The 24079-nt window shown below is 34.0% G+C and overlaps 1 protein-coding gene and 1 pseudogene across 3 annotated transcripts in view; one reads left to right on the forward strand and one right to left on the reverse strand.

Moving 5' to 3' along the window:
* LOC145243388 (uncharacterized) overlaps positions 1-24079 on the forward strand; it is a 99393-nt gene that overhangs the window by 11796 nt on the left and 63518 nt on the right. For 2 of the 3 annotated variants that reach the window (XM_080106226.1, XM_080106225.1), the window contains exons 3-7: positions 3532-3564; positions 5572-5681; positions 11556-11617; positions 17834-18051; positions 20190-21074. In XM_080106226.1, the coding sequence (XP_079962352.1) occupies positions 3532-3564; positions 5572-5681; positions 11556-11617; positions 17834-18051; positions 20190-21074 (1308 nt within the window). Of the gene's footprint in view, positions 1-3531; positions 3565-5571; positions 5682-11555; positions 11618-17448; positions 17633-17833; positions 18052-20189; positions 21075-24079 lie in introns of those variants that run through there. The other variant, XM_080106227.1, reaches the window with a different exon arrangement.
* On the reverse strand, positions 16774-16892 carry LOC145244018 (5S ribosomal RNA; annotated as a pseudogene).

Consider the following 24079-nt stretch of genomic DNA (forward strand, 5'->3'; position numbering starts at 1 on the left):
CATAAGTAATGCTCCTGACACATTTCCAGTTGTTTGATCTGAAGCTGAAATTTTGCATGTGCAATGATTTATATCTCTATTGGTTATGTGGTGCATTACAGCTCTGAACTGATCGTGGTGTTTTAACTGAGTTAGGTGTGAAATGAAGCCTGTTGAGTGTTGAGCAGTGATCAAGTTCTTGCATTTGAAAGGATCCGTACCGCAGGAAACTTTTGATGAAATAGAAAAAAACATATGGTAATGATGTTCCATCATATGACCTTGTAAAACACTGGCATCGTGAATTTAAACATGGCCAGAAATCTGTGTAAGCAGCTCTCAGACCTAGTCCCCCCTCTTTTGCCATTAATGAGGCATCTGTCAGTCAAGTTGAAGTTGCCATTTTTGAAGATAAATGTGTGGCTGTTTCCCAAATAACTCAAGAGGTCAAGATTAAAACAGAGTCAATGGAAACTATAATTCATGGCCATTTGCATAAGCATACGGTATCTTCCAGATGGATTCCCAGGTTGTTGACACCTTTCCAAAAGCGAGAATGCGGATGAATTTAGAGATGTGGAGAGGATGAATTTGGAGATGTGTCAAATTTTTTCAAAAGACTGATTACTAGGGCTGGGACAACAGCATATTCTTTTCATTGTTTTGACTCTCGAGTGTGTATTTGTTAATATCTTATATGCTTTTATATAGAGTGATGTGGTTTGCGATTGATCAACTGTGTCTAACTGTGTCGGATATATATGCGAGAGTCAAAACAATGAAAAGAATATGCTGTTGTCATAGCCCTACTGATTACAGAGGATGAAACCTGGGTCTATCAATATGATTCAGAGACCAAAGCCCAGTCAAAGCAGTGGAAACACTTGGACTCACCATTTCCAAAAGAAACAAGAGTGCATCCCTCTGTTGGCAAGTTTATACTCATATCTGGGACCAGGATAGAATAATGATGACAAATTTCTTGGAAAAAGGGTAGAACAATTACAGGAGCCTATTATGCTTCACTTAATTGTGAGAAGCTATCAAAATCAAGAGGCAGGGTAGCATCAACTAAGATATTCTTTTCCTGCATGACAACGCTCCAATCCACAATGTGCATGTCACCGGATCAGAAGCATGAGTGTGTGGCTATGAAATCGTCCCCCCCCATCCTCCTACTCTTCTGACCTTGAATTCTCTGACTTTCACATCTTCCTAGCCATAAAGTTGTTTTTGAAAGGAAAGCGTTTCCAGATGATGCAGCCTCGATTTCGGAAATCATGTCATGGTTTGAAAACCAACCTTGGATGTTCTACAAAAAAGGTTTCCAGAGCCACATTAAATAATGGGAGAAATGCATAACTCTGAGTGCTTCTTATGTAGAAAACGACTGATAACTTTACCAAGTTTCATTGCTCTATTATTATGAGAAGTTGGTCAGGGGCAATACTTATTGAATGCCCTTCATACTTTTTTTTTTTTTTTTTTAGGTCTTAGACATTTGTATTTTTCTTTTCATTTCTATTTTCATTAAAACAAAATCGTGCTATTGATGGTGTTAGATTATTGGATCTTTATTTAGAACTAGAGGAATAATTAAACATATTTCAGCAACATATGTATTTTTCAGAGATATTTATAATTAATTATAAATATTAAAGTGCTTTACAAATATTACATGTAATGTCTGTTTGGCAACCGTGAAAATCCAGAGTGGAAGGATACAATCAGTTTCATCTTTCATAATTATTAAATATATTACTATTTTCGACAATTTTTTACAATTAAGTAAATAATATTGTCTTTGCTTAAAAGGACATATTTAAAGAATCGATCTGTTGCCTTGTCTCTTTTTGTGTAAGCACCTTCTTTCGTGTTTTTTATAATAATTTTGCTTGCAATTGTTGCATGCAGTTTTAAATGCGGCTTTAGTTTCAGTACCTGTATTTCATTGAAAGCAATTGAAGAAGTGATTTCTGTGAGTAATAGCAGCAGAACATTCAGAGGTGTACTGGTTGTTTGGTCTCTGTTGGAATTTTTTGGAGGGAATATCAAGATTAGTAATTAACCAATCAGATATGTCTTAGACAAGACAGTTCATTTGCTAAAATTTTAAATTTGAAACAAAGCCCCCACCTCAAACACACTGTGCCTAAAAAAAAATTAGTGAGTATCTCTTCCACTTCCAAAATTTCTTTTGTTATAGAATTCAATTCCACTATAATGCATTTCTGTATATTCATACATATCAGCAATTTTATTCTTTTTTAAAAAATTATATATTGAAATTGAAACACACACTGCAGTCAAGTAAATAAGTCAAATTTGCAAATTTTTATATCCGGGTTAAAGGCTTAGCATTTTGAGTGAAATGAATCTTTATTATCCTTTCAGCTAAATTTATTTCTAGGGATTATTGATTTTCGGTTTCCTCAATTTCATGGCCAACTCCGGGACCCAAGTCTGCTAGTATATAATATGAATTTATTATTTAATTTTTCCTTTAAAAGCAAGTTGAATCTAGGGAACTGGCACTCTGCAGTGTCTGTTTGAAATATTACACAATAAGAAATAGTACCAAAACTATGAACATCATATTACTACACTGATTTAATTCATTTTCTTTGTTCTTTATCATCTATCTATCTATCTATCTATCTATCTTCTATAAAGTTAAGGTTTTTCTCCCTCTGACACTAATATATAAAGGCCTATATTTCTATTTAAAACTTATTAAAACAATTTTAATATAATCAGTCATGAATACGCGAACGACTATATGAAGGTTAACTAGTTTGTATATTCCTTTAAAAAACAAGCATTAATTAATTATTTATTCATTTTTTTATGGTTTCCTATTAGATGATGAATTTAATTTCACTGACTTTTATTTATGCATAGTTTCTACAGTCTGCATTATTGCGTAGTATTTAGGAGAAAAACGTTCTAGCACACTGAAATATATAAAAAGTATATATAAAAATATATAAAAGTGACTTTGTTCATGTGTATGCAAAAAGTCTTTACCAAACACCTCTCTGAATATTTCGTCTACAATGTTGAAATTTGATATATATAGGGTATTTGGACCTGTAGTACACTTTTGATTTGGTTTTTAGCCGGTAAAACAGCTGCTAAGGAGTGAGAATTGAAGAAAAAACATTGACCTTGACCTGGCATAAATTGACTATATTTGTTTTTTCCTGCACATGCGCTAATTAAAAGTTATAGGTTTAAACAACATTATTTTTTGCAGTTTTTGTATATGTATGGATTTAGGTCACACTCTAACGGATATAGATTGGAAAGTTATATGGTTTGATTTCTATTCCAGTTGATGGTCCCTAAGTTTATTTTTATTTTTTTTTTTACTTTTGAAATCTCTATTATATATTAGGTATAATATAATAATCGATGGAGAATTGGCCCTGTAACAATAATTACGAAATCTGCATGAATAAAAATTTAATATTTAAACATATTTTACCACCGGGCAACGCCGAGCAGCTTGCTAGTGACATATAACATTTATATATTTCATTTCTTTTTCAGAATCGAAGTTTACACAAATTAATGACAGAAAAAGTGAGTATTTATATCATTATTGAATTAATAACGTTAATAAAATATAACATGATGTTTTGTTTTTTTTAATTTTTATTTAGGGTTCTGTCAATTTATTCTTTGTGTAGTGATTGAACGAATATAATTGATTTTTCAAATGTCGACAGATAAACATTTTTAATTAATAATTCAAAGAAATAAGTCCTTCACGTCTTTAGTTGTTAGCATCATCATTTGTTTAGAAATTTTCCCATAACCTGGTATTGAATGTGCACCCTTAAAATTAACATCGGTTGATAGTTATACATACTATGTTGGTTGCAAGAAAGTGATGAATGACACTAATGCATTGCTGATAAAGCAAAGAAAAAGTGGCACGATTTTGGTTAATATAATAAACATCCGACACTTATACAGGTAGAGGATTGCGTCAGGAGTAAGATACTTTCTGGAAGGGTAAAATCATACAACCATTTTTCCAGCAACCTAAGCAAAAGATTTGATGTAAAACTTCAAATTGAGGTCTGGAAGCTTATCAAAGCAGGGCTTCCTCAAGACAAGAGCTATTAATTTCAATCGGGGCAAAGTGAGGATTCGAGCGTTAACGATGAAAGGAGAGAAACTTGGTTTTAAATTTTAAATGTACTGAAAGTAATCAACTACCTTTTTCCCCCATTGCATAACATGTGTCAGGTTGGAAGAGTGAAAAATAAAGAGATCTTGATCATTAATGCTCTTCAAAGTGTGCCATAGTTTATTGTGTCATCTGTGTAAATATAAACAAATGAACATAGGCATGCCGGAAGTGATATGATATGCTTGAAATTTCTACCAATCAACTATTTTTCTCTAGTAATCATGTCATAAAATCTGCTGGAGAAAAAGGATTTGTTGGTTGAAAAGATATGTCCAGATATTCTAAAGTTAGCTATCTTAGGAACCAAACACTTGTGTCAACCCCTATCAAATGCTTTTGATATGTCAAGAGCTATTGCTCTAGAAACGAAACCTCTATCAAGAGATTCACTTATCGTGTGTGATATTACAGTCAGCACATCAGCAATAATCTTTCAGGACTTATATTGTTTAAGTAGATTTAAGTAGATTTTTTTTCCTTGGATGGTCGATAACTTGTTGATTTATCACAAATTCAAACAACTTACTCATGTGTACAGGAAATTGATTGGCCAGTACTGAGATGCAGAAAACTGATCTCCAGTAGTTTTAAATACTTGTTACTCTGACAAGGTTTTCCTAGATGTTGGGGAAGCATTTCTCCTTTAAGCAACGATTGAACAGCTTTGTAAGAATAGGAGCTAGTTCCGGTTGAAACTTCTAAAGCACTATGATTGGAATGTTGCTGACAAGAAAATATTGATGTTAAATAAATAAATAAATATTCGGATTACTATATGCATGTGCATATATATAAATCCTTCATTTTCTTCCTTCGCTATAACATAACTTTTACATACAGTTTATATTAATTGTTGGTGTGGTTCTTGGCATATCCAAAGACAATATTGTTCAAAATGGCCTCACCTAGGCCAGGGACCACATCACAGCTCTCTAATCTTTCTTTCTATAGGTAACAAACATCGCACAAACACACACATAGACAGACATTCAGTTTTATATATAGATAGATATAGATAATTATTAAATATTGTAAAAATACGTTTTCTTAATGGAAAACATTGCTTGTTATTTTGTGAAAATTTTCTACATTTCTCTTTTGTAGAAATTCTGTGTAAAATAATTATTTGTGCTTTCATTAAATTAACTTTATTAAATAAACACAAATATATATTCTAGGAGAAGAAACTTTCAAATATATTTGGATTTTTAGTGGCTTTAGTGTCTTTGTGAGATTTCTGATATAACATCACGCTAAAAACGTTCCTTTCAACTGCTAACGTGCTGAAAATGATTTTGTGCCAATCACAATAAAAATGGACAAAAATGGAAATGTTTTTAAGTGAAATGCCGTTGGTATTCCCCTCAAATGTTTTTTTCTTTTTCATTCAGACATGACCGCCTTTGTGTGTCAGCTCTCTCTTCTGGAACGCTGGAACACCAATCTTCGAAACCGATCATCAGAGTTGTTCAACTCAACTGCAAGACGTTTCATACAAGCGGTAAGATTTTTCTGACTTCCTAACATTTACGACTGACCAATCTGTTAAGCAGCAATATCCCACCCCTTCACTGCAGAAATCTGCAGATGCCAGAAAGCTTTCTACTTTAATCGCTATTTTCCACAAACCATTTCTTTTTCGAATTCCTTTTCTGCTCCTTGTTTCCCCAACTGTGACAGCATACAGAAATTTAAATGTAATATGAACAAACATCTTGTTGCATAACCTCCGACTTAGGATATCCCTATAAATCTAGCTCCTAATTCACAGAACCTCCTTAGGTCTTGGTGACAATGTGCTTTGTTTGGGGTTACATGGCAGAATAACAAACTGACGTTCGCTCTTGATTCTTTTAATTGGGTATGTGGAGATGTGTTTGTTCTTTCTACTGCTGTTCTTTTTTGTTTTGTTTGTGGGGAACCTCATTGATCTAATGCAGGGGTCTCCAAAGTTTTCAAACAGAAGGCCATATTGCTGACTTTTTAGAGCTACATGGGCCTGAACGTGTTTTATGCTGCTTTGCTCATTAGCTTTGCTTTTTAGTGAAACCCGTTCTCCAAAACTTCATTCTTCTAATCGTTTTCTAAACAGAAAAAAAAAAAAAAAGACACCACACTATTTTCACACATTTTGATTGAAAAAAATTTTTTCTGAATACATTTTCCATAAGAGCTTCACAGGCGTGATTAAAGATTTTGGCGGGCAAGATCTGACTCACAGGCTATACTTTGGAGATCACTGATCTAATGGATACCATCGACTATGGAAACGTTTATGTTGAATTAAAACCTATCATCAAAATTTCCTTTGTTCAATTATGCATGAATACCCATGGAAAATCCACAATTCATCGCTAGCTATCCATAAAATAATGACTAGTAGTACAAAAATTATAAAGCCAACAAAAGCAAATATTTCATTGTTGAACGTCTAGCAGTTACATAATTACTATCTATTTTTCGATAAAAACACTGTTTGTGTGGGAAAGACAACTTATGTTTCTGCCCAAACCTTATTGTGCCTTTTACAAACAGTCAGAGTTGAAACATCAATGTTTTGTTTCTTTTCTCGTTTCCAGTCTTGACTTGGCTGGATGAGATGAAAAATCCTGATGCAACATCTCAGGAACAAACAAACAAAGGAAAGAAATGATAAAAATCTGGGTCAACAGTTTTTTCTATTTCAGCAAAAGGCATTTATTACCATTACTTTCCAAACAATGCCTGATTCTTGTTTTTTCTAACTGTTCATTTCATATGCCATGAGATTAACAAAACCCTGCGGTCTTGACACCAGCTTAAAAGTTTCTTGCTAACACCGCGGGTACCACACGTCCATCTCACCCAGTTAACGTTTTTTCCTCTCCTCCCGACCTCATGCTCGCATTAGCCAGCCATGTCTTGCCTTCGACTTTGCATGTCCATCTTCTCCAATGCGGACTTTGTTTCTCTCTGACCATGTGCTGTCCTTTTTTCTTTTTCTTCTCATGCAAGCCTGCACATACTTTCTAATTTGCATATATGCTTTTTTGACTACTGCTGCTAATATCTTTGCAAGCCAGCTATCCTACAACTCCTGCTGATATTTTCACACACGCTCATAAGCGCTCTGTTACACTAATCTAACGTATTCTGTAATCCTATTTTCATAACTTTCACTGGAACATATTCGCTATGTTACTGAAGCTATATAAATAAAATTGATTTAGGTGCTAGCTGGAGAAGTTTTTCTTTACAACCAAACTTGATAATCTGTTTTCTCCATATCTAGCAAGATCAGAAAGATGGAGATCTACTCAACCACCCTTTCCTTCATACAACAAACTCTAAATCTCATCTACAAAACAGCGATATTCTCTCAATTCTGCAAACTATTTGCTAATTCTAAGAGCGTTCAATTTCAAGCTCTTTAAAATAGGAGGTAGAGAAAATACTATTTGCGGAACGATTTATATAATATTACAAGATATACCCTTTTAGCATTCAGGTGTGATATGTTAATGCTTGAATTAGTAATTGAGGTCAAAATTACAAGGTGACTTCCATATACTGCCAGACTTTTTTATACAGGCAGTTAAAATTGTCATAGACTCTTGAAAATTCAGTATGTTATCGCTATACATCTTTTGAGATAACTGACCATTTTTTAATGATTTTAGGCTCAAATGAACAGCTACAGCAGGAATTGGAATACACCCTACTAAAGTCTGATTGTCACAGCTGGTAAATTTCAAAAATGCAATCTAGACATGAGGACACTTCAGAAGAACGATACGCAATAAAATTCTGCTTTCTTCTAATAAAAATAAGACCATCTTGCATGAATCGAGCATCAGTTTTTGAATGACATAAGAGATTCAAGGAAGACAGGGACTCTGTGGGGGATGATGACAGGTGTGGGAAGAGTAAGGAAGTCAGAACACCAAAGTTGATTGGCCAAATATATTTTCATGGATAAGGACCATCTTGTGTCTATAGAGACAATAAGTGCACAGTTTGATGTCAGTGTGGGAACTGTTTCACAATTATTTGTGAGGAACTGAAGATGCAGAAGATTTCTGTGAAGTTTGTCTCAAGGCTGCAGTCCACAACTCTATCCTTGTCACAAACTATTTGACCAAGATGGGTATCAAGACAGTTCCTCCCTCTTCCTATGGTCCAGACCTTGCTCCCTGTGATTTTTGGTTATTCCATAAGCTCAAGGAAAACCTTAAATGCTGTCGTTATGAGGCAATTGAGGAGATGAAAGAGACTGTGACGAAGGTCATTGACACGCTCACACAAGAGCTGGGGATTTCCAGAAGTTGTTGGAATGGTACAAGTGCATTTTTAGGCTAATGTGTGCTGCCCAGCAGGACCAGGCCGAAAGAGGGTAGAGAGTTTCAGATTTCGCCTTTTATATACTTTGTCATGTGATAGAGAGCCGGCTTGTGATTGGACAAGCCAGGGAGAAAACGGATTTCAAATCTCGAGTCGTGAGAAGTAGCTCCTGTCTGTGATTGTAGCAAGTGTCAGCTGCTACACATTGCAGCCAGAGGAGATTACTTTGAAGGGGACTAGATTTTCATGTGTGTACTATCAATAAAAGTACTCATGGGAAAAATGTTTGAAGGCATCTCGTAAGTAAATGCACATAGAAAATTAAACATAGCTTTGGACAAAAGAATAGCCAATCAAAATGCATGTTTTATCTGTCATTACAATCAACCAATGACAATTACTTTAGCACGTTTATAGTTTAACATAGTGTCCTCAGGTGTAGACGATGCAATATATGTTAAAAACGTGTTAACGCATATAGAAGTAGTTAGTCAGATTCTTTAAAACCATTACTTAAGTTAAATTTGTAAATTTTAGAAAACTGAGTTATACTGTATAATTTTTTATCAAATGAAAAATCATTAAAAAAAGTTTTTTAAAAAAAGTTTTTTATTTCTGAAATTTTCGGTAGCATCCACTCTAGTCATAGAAGAAAACGTTGTAAATTTTTTTTTCTTTTTTTTCTTCATTATGTTGGTGTTGCTAAGTCCAGGGATGGTGGCCCCTAGAACAGAAAAATTGTATTCTGATCTTATTGATTATTAAAGTCAGATCTGATATGTCCCATATGGTTAACACATAAATTGAATAGAAGGAAAGTTTCATAAAAAAAAATAATAATTTAAAAAATGATTTTTAATTTAATAAAAAAAATTATGCTAAAGTGTACTTTGCGTGTACTTTTTACTTACTTAGTCATTTAAAAAGTTTAGATTGTTAATATTTTGGGGGAAAATATGAACACACTTACTATTTTAGAATATGTTTCAAACTCTCCATGACACGTATTCAACGCCTACCCACTCTCCCTCTGCCGATATATTTATCTCCATAACTTAATGTCACAATTTAATGCTGCTAAATTACCTGCTTATCCCTCTCTTTCTTTTTTATTTCTTATCTCTTTCTTTCTCTCTCTACTTCTGCCTCAACATTTTACCTATCTCACGTCCTTCTTTTCACCCTTTCTCTCTCTCTCCCCTCTCTCTCTTTCTCTTCCTGCTTGTGTTTGGTTTAATATTTAAACCTCCCCCTCGCTCCTTATCACCTATCAATGTTTTTAAATTTAACTGCTGCTACTGCTATTCTCTGATTGGAGTTTTTTGTGCTTTTTCTAATTCTCTTTTTTTCTGCGATTCAGTAATCGAAACATGTGTAACTAAGCAGATAAAATGGTATATATATATATATATATATATATATACAGGGTGCCCATAAAGTCTGGCTACATAATCTACACGGTGCCCACAAAGTCTGGCTACATACTGTAGTCAGACTTTGTGGACAACCTGTATATATATATATATATATATATATATATATATATATATATATATATATATATATATATATATATACATATATATATATGTATATATATATGTATATATTTGAAGAACTCAAGTAAGAGGACTGAGTATAACAACTTTGTTTTTAATCTATTCAGATGAATAAGAGAAAATGTCTTCACTCTAACAATTTTTTTAGTCTGAATAAGTATTTTCAGAAAAAGAACCGAAGTGAAATAAACTACATTTATGCCAATAATACAGTGGAGGGAAAAACGAAAGAAAAAAAAGGATAGTCCAAACCAAGTATCGCTGTCAGGCCGGCTGTTCTTAGAGTGTGACTCTGAAAATCCGACAAGATAGCTTTATATGTTAAATAACTTTGGTAATAAAGTAGTTTTAGCCTAAATTTATAGCTACTTTGTCTGCAGAATTAAAATTTTGGAATATAAATCAGTTTTTATATAAGGACCAATTGTGTTTCTGCTGCAATATTTTTTATATAATGGGGGTATGATTAAAGAAAATTGGAAGGTTCTACTTATAAACGCTGGTGATAGGAACTGACCAATCAAATGGAACCATGCTATGCTGGCAACCAATCAGAAACCGGAATCACCCAATAAAATATACTAGATATTTTAAAATTACCACACATAAATATTGTGTCCACACAAAAAGGAATCTTTGCTCTTTGTCTGCAAACTTTTACAGTTCAAGACTTATACAGATTAGCTACGCACTGAAAGGTATGTTTTTCATCTCAGGACTTATACAGATTAGCTACCCATCGGAAACTCTTCTAAAATTAAACATGGCTTTCAATTTAAAGTTTGCAGCACTCTTATAACAACATTAATCATGTCTTAGCAATATTTAAAAATTCATTTTGTAATACTGTTTTGTTAACATAAAAAATTTATCCTCATTTCACTTTTTAGTAATTCTGTATAAAAATAGTGATTCATGCTTCTATTAAATTTAGCAGTGTATTTAGCATTATATTTAATAATTTAATCTCTTCTTTTATAAAAAGTCAAGGTTTGTATTACAATCCACAGAGGTACGAAAAAGTGGTCGAAAATTAAAGAAATATAACAAGTAAATGCTATCAAAGGCAAGACGAGTTACTGTTCTACCTATCTGAAAAATGTTTTAGTAGTTTTACTCACTTTTAAACGTTTAATCGGTTCGAAAATCATACAGTATTTATTGATATATGTGAGCAAGACAAAAAGCGGCGAGCTGACTGTTAAATACGTGAATCTTGGAAAATTGAGTTAAAATTAAAAAATTATACAAAATGCTGTTAGAAACCCACCCAATATATGTTATCGTGACATTGTAATACAAATTCAAAAGTCAATATAAATAGATGTTGATATTTTAATGGCTTTTGTGTGACGTAAGATAAGCTATCGTGCTAAACTAATTCCTTCCAACTGAAAATGCTTTCGGTGCCTATATCATTTCTATGTTTCTCTCTGTTCCTGCATTTTATGTATAATTAGCACAAACTCATCACAATTATTTGTTTTATATTCCAGATGGATCATGTGTACGCTCAACAAAATAACCATTACATAAGGACGGAAGTTTTAGAATTTAGGTAAGCAATGCACTGAACAATGGCACCAAACTTAAAAAAAAAATGTGAATGGAACTGAACGATCTTATGTAACTTGATCAATAAGTCGATACTTTTATTATTATTATTATTATTATTATTATTATTATTATTATTATTATTATTATTATTATTAGAATAGTAGTGGTGGTTGTTGTGGTGTCAGCATCAATTGGTTCCACAGCAAATTGTCATAAAGGGTCAAGGAGGATGGAAAGACTGATTGGGGAAAGCATTAACGAGACCTCCATGCAAAAAGGACTGGGACTTTGGAGAGGCTTACTGACACCTAAATTCTAGTGACGACCAATAGTCGTTGTCAGCGAGAAGTCAGTGGCAAGTGGCTGTTGCAATAATACAAAGTCATTTGTAAAGGTTATCAAAAGAGGTGGTGCATTATGGAAATCTGGGGAGATTTGTCCCCCATACTTCAAGGACACTACTGGTTGTTGCCAGTGAATAATCTCTAATGATGGCCTGCATGATAACTCCTAGTGAGTACGATTTTCTAAGAGAATTCTTTGATGATAGCCTGTGTGAAAACTCCCAGTGAGTAATAAAAACTAAAATTCTTTCACAAAGGTTAACAGAAGAGGTGCAGAGTACTGGAAATCTGGCACTAAGACTTCAGAGAACACCTCATGTTTTCTCAAAGAGCAATCATTGATGATGGCTACTATGACTATCCTAGTGAGTAAATAATAATAATAATAATAATAATAATAGTAATAATAATAATAATAAGAAGAAGAAGAAGAAGAAGAAGAATACATGAATCCAAAAGAACTGAAACTGACAGAAATCCCATAATCTGATACCCTCCTTCTACAAAAAAAAAAAAAAAAAAAAAATGCGTACATGTAGTGGCATAATCTATGTGTGGTACTACACAAAATGATGAAGAATGAAGGAGGAGGGATAGACTGAGGAGACAAGAGCATCATTTGGACCTAAACTGGAAGGGTGCAGAGTACAACAATCTTGAAGAGGCTTATTGCTGCCTAAATTCCACAGAAAACCAACGATTATTATGAGTGAGAAATCAATGATAAAGGGCTGTCACAATAATGCAAGATGATTTGCAATAGCTATCAAAAGTGACAGATGGTTTTGGAAATTCGGGTAGACTTACTGTCACCCAAACACCAGGGAACACCACTTATAAATAAAAAATGTAGCAAAAAGCATCAAAAAATCATTTTTAATGTTTTCAAATATATCTAATATTTATGTTTCTTGAATAATCATGAAACTCTAAAAATAATAATAAAAAAAAACAAAAAAACTCAGATATAGAAATATGTAAAGTCGGTACTCATGCAGTATAAAGATCGTGCATCGTCAGAATTGTCCGAGCGGTTTACAGAAAACAATGAGAGATGCCAGAATGCTAAACGCCGCAACCCTACTCCAAAAAAAAAAAAACAAAGAAAATATTTATTTGTTATTATTGGTTTATTATTTTAAAAAAAAATCTGAATATTTATCTTAATTTGAACAAAAAATACTATAAAAAATTTAAAAAAAATATTTGCTTGCTATTAGTTGTTTGTTATTCAAAAAATAAATATTTATTTATAAAACTTACCTTATAATGAATGTTTTCTTTTCTTGGTTTGAACTTTAATTTCGTAAAAGTTTCATAAAAAATGTCCAATAAATATTTAAGAATATTTTCTTCATTTTTAATTGAATTTTCATTGAAATTGTTTTCATTTTTCAATTAATTTTTTTCATTGAATTAGCTTTGTACTGATAGAAATAATGTACTTTTTCATTGAAAAAATTGGTCAGCGTTTGTGCAAAAAAAAAAAAAAAAAAAATCACAGAACTTTCGTTTGGCGCCTTCCAGTATTTTCCGATTTTCTGCTCAGACGTATCCGACAATAACATGGCTCTTATACTGCATGAGTATTGAAAAGTCAGCTAATCTCTAATGTCATGCCGATCGATACATCATTATTTGTCTTTCAAGATTTCAGGTATAGTTTCCAATGGAACAAGTCAATCATGTGCCTGTTTTTTCCAATAATTCATGTCTTGTAATATTCATAATGCAGACATTGTCCTCCATTATGTGTACCCCCTACCATGTTTATTTTCCAGCCTAACTTGTGCCTTCTTAAGGAAAATCACTATTCTTGACCAGCCTCAACAAATATCAACATGACGCTTAGTCATGAAGACCACAGATTTATAGTCCATGTATTTGGATTAAAGGACTTCATGTTCGTCGTATATCCCCCAATTACTGGCGTAGCTAGGGGGGGGGGGGCGGAGGGGGCGGGCCGCCCTGGGCGGCACACCTGAGGGAGGCAGCATTTTGAGAGGGTAAAAATAGAAAGTAGAAAAAATAAATAAAAATAAACAAAAGTTAACAAAAAATATGAAATTTTATACCAAAAAGGTTGTAAAAAATCGGAATTTTAGGGAGTATCGGAATCAGAAAAAATGTGTCCCTATTTTCTGAGCGTCAGGGGGGGCGGCATGGGGGTGGCATTTTGAGATGGTAAAAGGGGAAAATCGAAAAAAATGCTAACAAAAAATCTGAAATTTTATATCGAAAAGGTTGTAAAAAATGGGAACTTTTGTAGTTATTGGAATCGCAAAAAGGTGTCCCTATTTTGCGAGCGGCATATGTCAGGGGGCGGCATTTTGACAGAGTAAAAATAGAAAGTAGAATAAATAAATAAAAATAAACAAAAGCTAACACAAAATATGAAATTTTATACTAAAAAGGTTGTAAAAAATCGGAATTTTGGGGGGTATCGGAATCAGAAAAAATGTGTCCCTATTTTCTGAGCGTCGGGGGGGGGGCGGCATGGGGGCGGCATTTTGAGATGGTAAAAGGGGAAAATCGAAAAAAATGTTAACAAATTCATACTTAAAGGGAAACTTTCATATAAATTTTTATCGAATAGGTGCGAAAAGAAAGTTGGATATTTGGGTGTATATACACCGACATCAAAGAGGAAATAACATTAAATGCGAAAGTTTGAATTCATTAATTTTATTACTGTCCAATTCATGAGGCTAAGACTTTGAAAGTATCAAACGTTTGTTTTTGTAGCATACTTTTTATAACTCCTTGTAAACTTTACAATTGCTAGCTGGGGGATCGGACAAAATCACCCAGGGCAACCCCCACCATCTACTTAAAACAAAAGGAAAACAGATAAAATCTCAAACGAATAAAAAATATTAAAAATCAGTTTTCATATTTTAATTTAATTGAATTTAGGAAAATTAGATACCGTAGAACTAATTTTCGCAAGGTATGAAAATCAAGCAACTACAGAATAAATGTTAACTTTATAATAATGGACCAGTTTTCCTACCTAGCAAAAAATGGACGAATTTTCCATGGACGAATTTTCCGGGCACCCAAATGCCGGGGGGGGGGGGCAAATTTTACTACCGCCCCGGGCGGCAAAAGGTCTAGCTACGCCACTGCCCCCAATCCATCTTTTACGGTTCCATATGGTGTCTCCAATGAACTCCAGTGGAAATTTATTGTTCTTGGTTGTTCCCAGCCATTCTGGACCAAAGACGATATTTTCAAACTATAGCAAAACAATTGTCAACATCAGCTGTGAAATTATCAATTTGGAATAACAATAAATAAAAATAATAATATAATATCTCCATAACCCGTTTCCATCTGTCTATAAACTTTTTTATTGTTGATGTAGTTACACACGTGTTGAGCACCTTCTCTAACTTGAGCGCTGTCATGTTAAATATGCTGTATTAATAGGTCGAATATGAAGAGAAAAAAAAAACAATGCTAAATAATAAAAAAGACGGTTGAATTTATACACGCACACACGTATATATATATGTATATATATGCAATGTATATATATGTATGTATGTATGTATGTATCTGTGTGTGTGTGTGTGTGTGTGTGTGTGTGTGTGTGTGTGTGATGAAAATAATGAAAATAATATTCCAACGAGATAGAGAGATAAAAAGGAACAAACCAAGTTATGTGTTCATCAATATTTTGTCTTTATTGCAAGACTTCCTCTGGATGACGTCTTTCTCTCTCTCTCTCTCTCTCTCTCTCTCTCTCTCTCTATATATATATATATATATATATATATATATATATATATATATATATATATATATATATATATATATATATATCAGATTATGGAAAATGCATGGATTATGTGAAGTAAATACAATATAGATAGCTTTCTGGAAACCTTGTCTAAACTACTATCAAGCGCGAAATATTACGATACAGCGTTAGTAGTGTAAAGAAAACATGTAAAATGTTGAACTAGATTAAAATACACCTGACTAACTTCAAGCCAAAGCCAGAAAGACAACAAGCCTTGATTTAAATCTCATACATGAGAAATGCAGGTCTTTTTTGTACTTCATAACTGAAGAGTTCATTACTTTGTTGCCAGTATAATTTGGAGAGATAAGTTGAATAAGGTTCAAGAAAAATCACTTTGAATATCCTAAGTCGGCAAAGACAAATGACTAATTTTGAAATTTATTTTTTAAGTAAGGCTTAATTCACTCATATAACTTTTCAAACTTCTCAGAAGATTATTAGTGAAAAGTCAAAGAAATATGATTCGAAATTCATAATTTCCCAAGGATTTTATCTTAGGATATATTTTATCTGTTTTGCATGATGAACGACGAGAAAGATCATGACCTATTTTCTAACCTTTGCTGAATTTCTCAACGAAGAATGCTATGGCTTACATTGAAGTCCTGGATTGCATTAGTGGAATTTAAAGCAACTTACAATATAGCAAAATTCAATTCCCTTCAGTGACCTTTTCTTTATTCACTCTGCATGATGGACCAAAAAAATATTTTTTAATGTATTAACTGGTCACCACTAATCAAGATCTAAAAGCAGCTCAAGGATAAGGGTTAATGAATTTGTCAGGTGGATGATGAGATAACACCTTGAGGATCTGAAACGATACTTATAACTGTGCGTGCAATCAGCACCAACCCTACACAGGGTTTAACTGGCCGAAGGAGGAAGTTTCATGGGAGTATTAAATTCACAAGCGGTCCCCAGTCGCATGTATATCCCCGTTAGGGGAGATGACAACGTTAGGTTTTTGCAACTTTTTGCAGGGAGGTGTCGACGTCCTCCTACATACAGCACCTGGACTTCCCAAATTGGTCACTCATTTTAGTAATGACCAGGCTCAACGTTGCTTAACTTCGGTGATCTGACGGGAACTGGTGTGTCAACATGATTATGCCATATATATACTTATAACTGGACAAAATTTGATTATTTAAGAGGACGGCTCAACAAGAACTTCTTAACATTGGGCTTAAAAGCGACTGTGCTGGGAAGCAGCTCTGTGGCATTGTATTCTATGGATTAATAGTTCTTGGAAAGAAACATTGCTCATGGAAGTTATGTTTTAGTTAAACAGAAGGAAAAAAATGAAATTATTTACAGCGGTTGTAGCTAGACGACGTTTTGTTTTAAACGTTTTATTAGAAAGGGGTGGGTTATCGATTGGAACCCAATCATGTAAATAACGATAGAGTGGCGAAAGAGTAGAGAAAGTTCGCAAGAGAGTTGAATTCTAAATTATGAAAACCATCTTCCAGTCACTCTACCATTACCTCATTTGTCTTGACATGGACGCATGAATAAAAATTAGTGTTTTCCTTTGGTTTAGGAGCTAAAACTAAACTATAGTACGTGTCTCTTGCTTTTTAACTTTGATTCAAATCATAAATTATTTTCTATTCAACAATGTAATAGCTTGAAAATATTTTTAAATAACCATGTCACACAGTCAAGATATTCTGGCCTACAAAAATACCTGAGTAGCTCGGTCGGCATTTCTCAAATGATTAGCAATAAGCTAACCCCTTTCCAGAGAGAAGATAAAGCCTGAGAAGGTGGATTTCAACAGCAACAAAGTCACTGTCGGGATGATTGTCGAGGACGTATCCTCGACTTGTATGAACACTTACTTAAGCTTTGCCAGGTAAATGGCTGGCACATGTTTACTATCATGTCATTCTTTTATTTGAGGATACCCCCCCCCTCGATGAAGACATCATTTGTTCTGCTCTTGCAAATGCCTTTGACACTTTTTCGTCATCCTCACTGACCGTGTATTCATTTTGTGTTTCGTTTTTCGACCATTTTTTAATTTCTTTCTTTTTTTTTTTTTTTTTTTTTTCAGCCCTGGCAGCATTAGAGTCAAGTTCCTGGTAATTTTCAACTCCTCCCTGGATAAGATTCCACGAAAACATAGCGACAAAAACTTAGCCCTATACATGATGCCTCCATTCTTAGACAAAGTAACATCCCTCGAAGATCAAATTGTCGATTACATAACGTCTACAATAACAGAGCGCGCAACTGCGCTGAAATTAAAACCCTTCACTATTCGAGTCCTTCGTAAGTAGACGAGAATCTTTTATCTAGTTTTCTTTTCTTTAACTTGTACATATTAATTAACTAGACGACGCGTTGAATCACACACTAAGTTTTTTTTTATTATTATAGTTAGCGGTGATACTAGACTTTTAAGTCCGTTAAAAACGGGCAAAAGTTATAGCCCGTTGACTTAGAATGAGAGAGAGAGAGAGAGAGAGAGAGAGAGAGAGAGAGAGAGAGAGAGAGAGAGGGCATAAACACGAGTTTGTGCAGTTTACCTTTTACTTTTGCAACTCGTTGTATTCTGCCGAAACTTCAACGATATCCTTAGTACTAGTAGCAAGAGTGAAAGTTAAGAGAGAGAGAGAGAGAGAGAGAGAGAGAGAGAGAGAGAGAGAGAGAGAGAGAGAGAGAGAGAGAGAGAGAGGCTCTTCCTATCATATCATATATTACATATTCAGATCATAAAAACTTAGAAAAAAAAAGAGAGGGAGAAAAATAATCCAAATAATGATACTATTTTATTTATTGACCTTTACAAATAAACGCAGTAAAGATAGAAGTGTTAGCAAAAGAACAAACTTGTTTATATATATATATATATATATATATATATATATATATATATATATATATATATATATATATATATATATATATATACACACACACACACACACACACACACACACACACACACACACACACACACTTGTTTTTATAATTATTCTGAACATGGTCCTGTCAGGTAAGATATTTTTTTTTTTTTTTGTGGAGGAATGGGATTACACATTTATAACAGATATGCTTTCTTATTAATTATTTTGTTATTTTTAATGAAAAAAAAATATTATCCTCCTATCGCCGAAAAATAGCCCCATCCCTCTATGTGCTTACACTGAGGTGAGGATGTACATTATTATCAGCAAATTAAACCAACGTTGACGTGCCCGTTACTATTTATATAGAATAATAATTAAAGAACACATTACTCCAATAAAACAAGCAACTTGGATGTAATGATTTTATTGATGACACTCTTCATTCAATTTGGGTGAACAAAAAATAGAAATTAAAGCATTTGGATAAAAATAGTAATATGGGATTCAGAGTTGAGAAAAGGAGTTTCTTCTTATTATTTGGAATCTTCAAACTATTGTTCTCATCTTGAGCGCCATTTTCACAACGTTTCGGTCGACGTAACCTCCGACCTTCTTCAAGTGTATCTTGTTGAACTCGAAAATATTTCTATGAAACTCAGGAATTTAGATGGAATTGCTCCGAGTTCAACAAGACGCACCCGAAGAAGGTCGGGGGGTTACATTGACTGAAGCATTGTGAAAATGACAGATGAGAATAGTAGTTTGATGAATCCAAATAATACGAATAACAAATCCTCATCTCAAAATTTCATAAAGGAGTTTCTTGGGTTTTTTTTTCCAATTTATCGGAAATGCCAAGCATGGGTCCCGCTAGTTCATTACATTGTGAGTAGTACATTACACACATACACATGTGTGCGAATATTAACGTCAAGATTTGCTCTAATCACCTCAGAGGAAGATTAAATCTGGGTAGTACAGTTCAGTGGGTGTTGTGTTCAGACAGGAGACTTCGTTGGTTTAATCACACTAAGCGAATGGACGAGAGTGCTTGGGTTAATAGATGCAAAACAGTTGAGGAAGTATTCTCAGTTGGCAGGGGAAGGCCAAGAAAAATGTGGGGGGGGGATTGATAATGAAAGATTTGAGAGAAAGAGGGATAAATAAAGACCTGGCCAGAAATAGGTTGGTTTGGAAGCCATTCAACATATGCTAGCATGTAAAACGTACATTAAATCGAATATGATGGTGTTGTAACGAAAGTGCTATGGTTGCATGGAGATGGTTTTGAAATTCCACTTAGAAGTTGGAAGTCGCCCTGGAAGAGTTGCTTGATAAGTTGTTTAAGTTAAGCATTATAATGGCGATAATGGAGATATTGGAAATTCCAAAAAGTATTAAGAAATGGAAATTTACTGAAAATTATTGTCATCTGAATAAATCCAGAATTTTTTGGACAACTCAAATAGTAACTTCTGTATAGTTATTTTATAGAAAAAAAAGTTAATCTGTTTTAAATCTTATTTTGCCTTTATTTTTCTCTCTCCCTCTCTCCAGAAATTCGATCCAGGGGCATGGTGCTGGATTTAGAAAATACATATCCTCTTGACCGACGAAAGACAAAATGGAGAAAAACTCACGATAAATCAATCGAGAATATAATTCAAAGTTCAGTGAATAACAGGAAGGGGAAGAATTATAGAAACGCCAGTGATTTTTCCATTCCAAATAAAAACTTAAATGAAGAAAGCAAAAACACTTTGAATAAATCGATTATTCAACCGATCGACGTTGAAAACTACGAAAATTTATTTCCTAATCAATCAGAACCAGCATGGGATATAAAAGGGTTACCAGCACCGCCATTCAATTCAAATACAAGCAATAATAATGATTTAACTAATATCGACAGTGATTTAATGCAAAGGATTAATATTAATGAATCGATCGAATTCAATAATACTGCTATTAAGCAGAACGGTAGAAACCCCCATATTGCTGATTCTAAGAATCACAAAGAAGTCAAAGAAACAAAACCTGTAAGAACGAAAAATGGTAGAACCATAGCAAATGTTTCAAATAAAGATCGGAACGGTCCAAATGAAATTGATACCGAAGAGAAGAAGCCGGATAAGGCGAGCAGGAAAGCAACACAAGATCCGGGGCTGGCCGACTTGGTTAACAAATCGATGTCCCCTGAAAATGATTTTGCAAAATCTGACGGCTTGAACAATGTTTTGATGGATTCGTCCAATTTAACGACAGATCCATGGATTGATGTAACGGCAACCCCAGTTGCCATGGCGACTAACAGAACCGTCACAGAAAATGACAGCTTAGTGACGTTGAACGCTGACAAAAAGATTAATGACACGGGTTTAATATCAGTCATCTCCACAACCGAAACAACACTGACACAGCTTGTACGGGAGACCGAACCACGTGAGTAAACAAAAAAAAAATTCTTCTTCTTCTTCTTCTTCTTCTTCTTCTTCTTCTTATTATTATTATTATTATTATTATTATTATTATTATTATTATCATCATCATCATCATCATCATCATCATCATCATCATTATCATTATTATTATTATTATTATTTGTTAGCAGTTCTCACACGGGTCATCATCAGATTGCTCACTGACAGCAACCGGTGTTCCCTGGAGTCTAGGTGATAACAAGGCTTCCCCAGATTTCCACTACTTTCTACCTCTTTCGATAACCCTTGCAAATGAATTTGCATTATCGCAACAGCCGTTTGCCATTGACTTACACTGGCAACAACCATTGATCTTCATTGGAATTTGAGTAGTAACAAGCCTCCTCAAGGTCTCAGTCTTCTTTGCATTCATCCACTTGAGGTCTGGGTAGTGCTTTCTCTCCTTGGTTTCCTTGATCCTTTACAACTATTTAGTGTAGTGCCAGTTGATTTCGACACTACAACTTTTTGGAGTGGAGGAGGCGTAGTTAATTTACAATTTTGCAGTTTCAGTTTTCTTGGTTCTATGTGGGATTCATTTTTTTTTCACTTCTGTTTCAGTTTGTATACAGCCGGTTAGCTCATATGGATTAGTTTCTGCATTCAAGGTTTTTCCTTAAAATTTCAGCTGTTTTCAGCATTACTTACTAAGAGGTTTCATACAAGTCACACTAGAAACAGCAGATGGTGATCCCTGGAATCTGAGTGACAACAAGTCACCAGCATTCGTTGCTTCCTTTGGTAACTGTTGAAAATCAGGTTTAATTATGTGTAATTAGTCTTTTAAAAAAATTTGACTCATCTTCTTGGCACATCTCCAAATTCATCATCGATCACTCAATGCATTCTCACTTCTGGAAGGGTGTCAGAAACCTGGAAGTCTCTTGTGGTGTGCATCCTTTCAAATACAAAAAGCAGATCACTGCGCAACACTAAACAAGCTCCATTTTACACCTGACTCAGTTCAAACACCTGTAAATCAGAAGTCACAGAGCTGTAATTTGCCGAAGCACATAGAGATGTCACCATTTCTCTTCAAACTTTATTTTTTTGCATTTTTGTTCCTCATTTCATTGATTTTCACATTATTCATCTTGGTAGTGATTTTGATGGCTGTAATCAGCCTTTCTGTATTTTGTCTGATGTATTTTTTTCTCGTATTTCATTTGCATTGTTCATGCACTTTTCAATATTTACCAAACCCTGTCTTTCTTCACATACAGTCATTGTTCATGAATTCTTCACATACAGTCACTCTTTTCCCTGAATTGTTCCTCTTATTCTTGATTCTCACCTTATAATGCTAAGTGTGGCATCAGGTATCATTTTTCAAATCTTTGATATGAATCGATTGAGGACTGAACCTCAGTCTCCGAGCCCCTTAGAGAACATGCTAACCATTATGCCAAATGATGCTGTAAATTGTCACTAGCCGCCAAAGTAATTCTTGATACATACAATTTTGCCTATTGCATTTGGGTCATTTATCCACATAAGCTATTATATATCCGTATTCAAATTTATAAACATTTTAAAAAATTTGGAAAGATTTTCTGATATTCTTTCAGTTGTCAGAGTTAAACAGATTTTCTTCTTCTTCTTCTTCTTCTTCTTCTTCTTCTTCTTCTTCTTCTTCTTCTTCTTCTTCTTGTATTGACCAGGTTCAATGATCTAACGAGAACCGGTGTGTCAAAATAATTATACTTTACCCATTTGGGAATACCAGACAATGTATGTTGGAGGACGTCAACACCAAGAACTCCAAAACCTAACGTTATTATTGTCTTTGAACGGGATATACATGCATCTGAGGACCGCTTGTGAATTTATCCACTAGCAACTTTTGCTTTCAGAGGAAATCGACTCACCCTCCCCAATAGGGTGAAAACTTGTTCTTGTTGTTGCTGTTGTTGTCGTTGTCATTGTTGTCGTCACCCGATAACGTTTTCTTGTCTGTACAATTTGGTTTGGTTGTTTTGTTTCACAGCATATCAACCTTTTCTTTGTTATTTAATGCAAGTTGTTTATATCTTCAAATATTTATTCATGATGTTTGGTTTGGGTGTTTGTTTTTACGGTATATCAACCCTTTTGTGTATTTAATGCAGAATCCAGTAATTTTGGAAAAAGGTTTTATGCTTCAAGTTGTTTAAATCTCCAAATATTTATTAATGGTGTTTGGGTTGGTTGTTTTATAGAAAAAAATTGTTTTTGTTTTTGACTTTGCAGAACATGATTGAGTTTTGCAAAGAGAAAGGAAAACAATGACATCACCGTTTAATGCATTTTTAGTCAGTAAGTCAGTATCTTCAGATAGTCTGATCTGGTAGCACCAGCTTTGGTCAGCATGGCCAATCGAAATCTCTGACTTTAAAACCACCTAGTACACAACAGAAAATGACTGTAATTCAGTAAACAAAGTAATTAAAAACCATGAATAAAATAAACTGTTTTAAGATAAAAAAAGATCCGATTTAAAACTGACCCCCCCCCCCCAAAAAAAAAAAAAATTTTTTAAGCAAAATATGCAAATTAGGCATTCCAACAAAAAAAAAAAAAAAAAAATGGCGTGCGAAGGACGTGTGATGCTTTTGTGATGTCTGGATCCAACTTCTTGATTGAATGCTCTAAAGATTACACTATAAGAAATATTCTCAGAATGGGAGCTTATTCTAATATAATTAAATGGCTCCCAATTTGAATGCCATAGGCACCATCCCGGTGCAACTCTCCTCTGCACACCAATGCTACAAACTCAAAACCGCTAAATTTACAACCATTTAAATAATTCTCATATCATTTTGTTCAAGCTGGAGATGGAGCATCCTATCGGATGCCAGACATCCACCTACTATCTCATACATTCCAACCGAGAGATCTTTTTAAGATTCTAAGTGTCCCTTTAAGTACAATTGGTTGTATCTCGCTTGCACTTGATTTACCGGGTATATTCGCCCAGTAGTTTTT

This window comes from Euprymna scolopes, chromosome 22 (assembly GCF_053919585.1).
Source record: "Euprymna scolopes isolate OS-2025 chromosome 22, ASM5391958v1, whole genome shotgun sequence".
Taxonomy (NCBI): Eukaryota; Metazoa; Mollusca; class Cephalopoda; order Sepiida; family Sepiolidae; genus Euprymna; species Euprymna scolopes.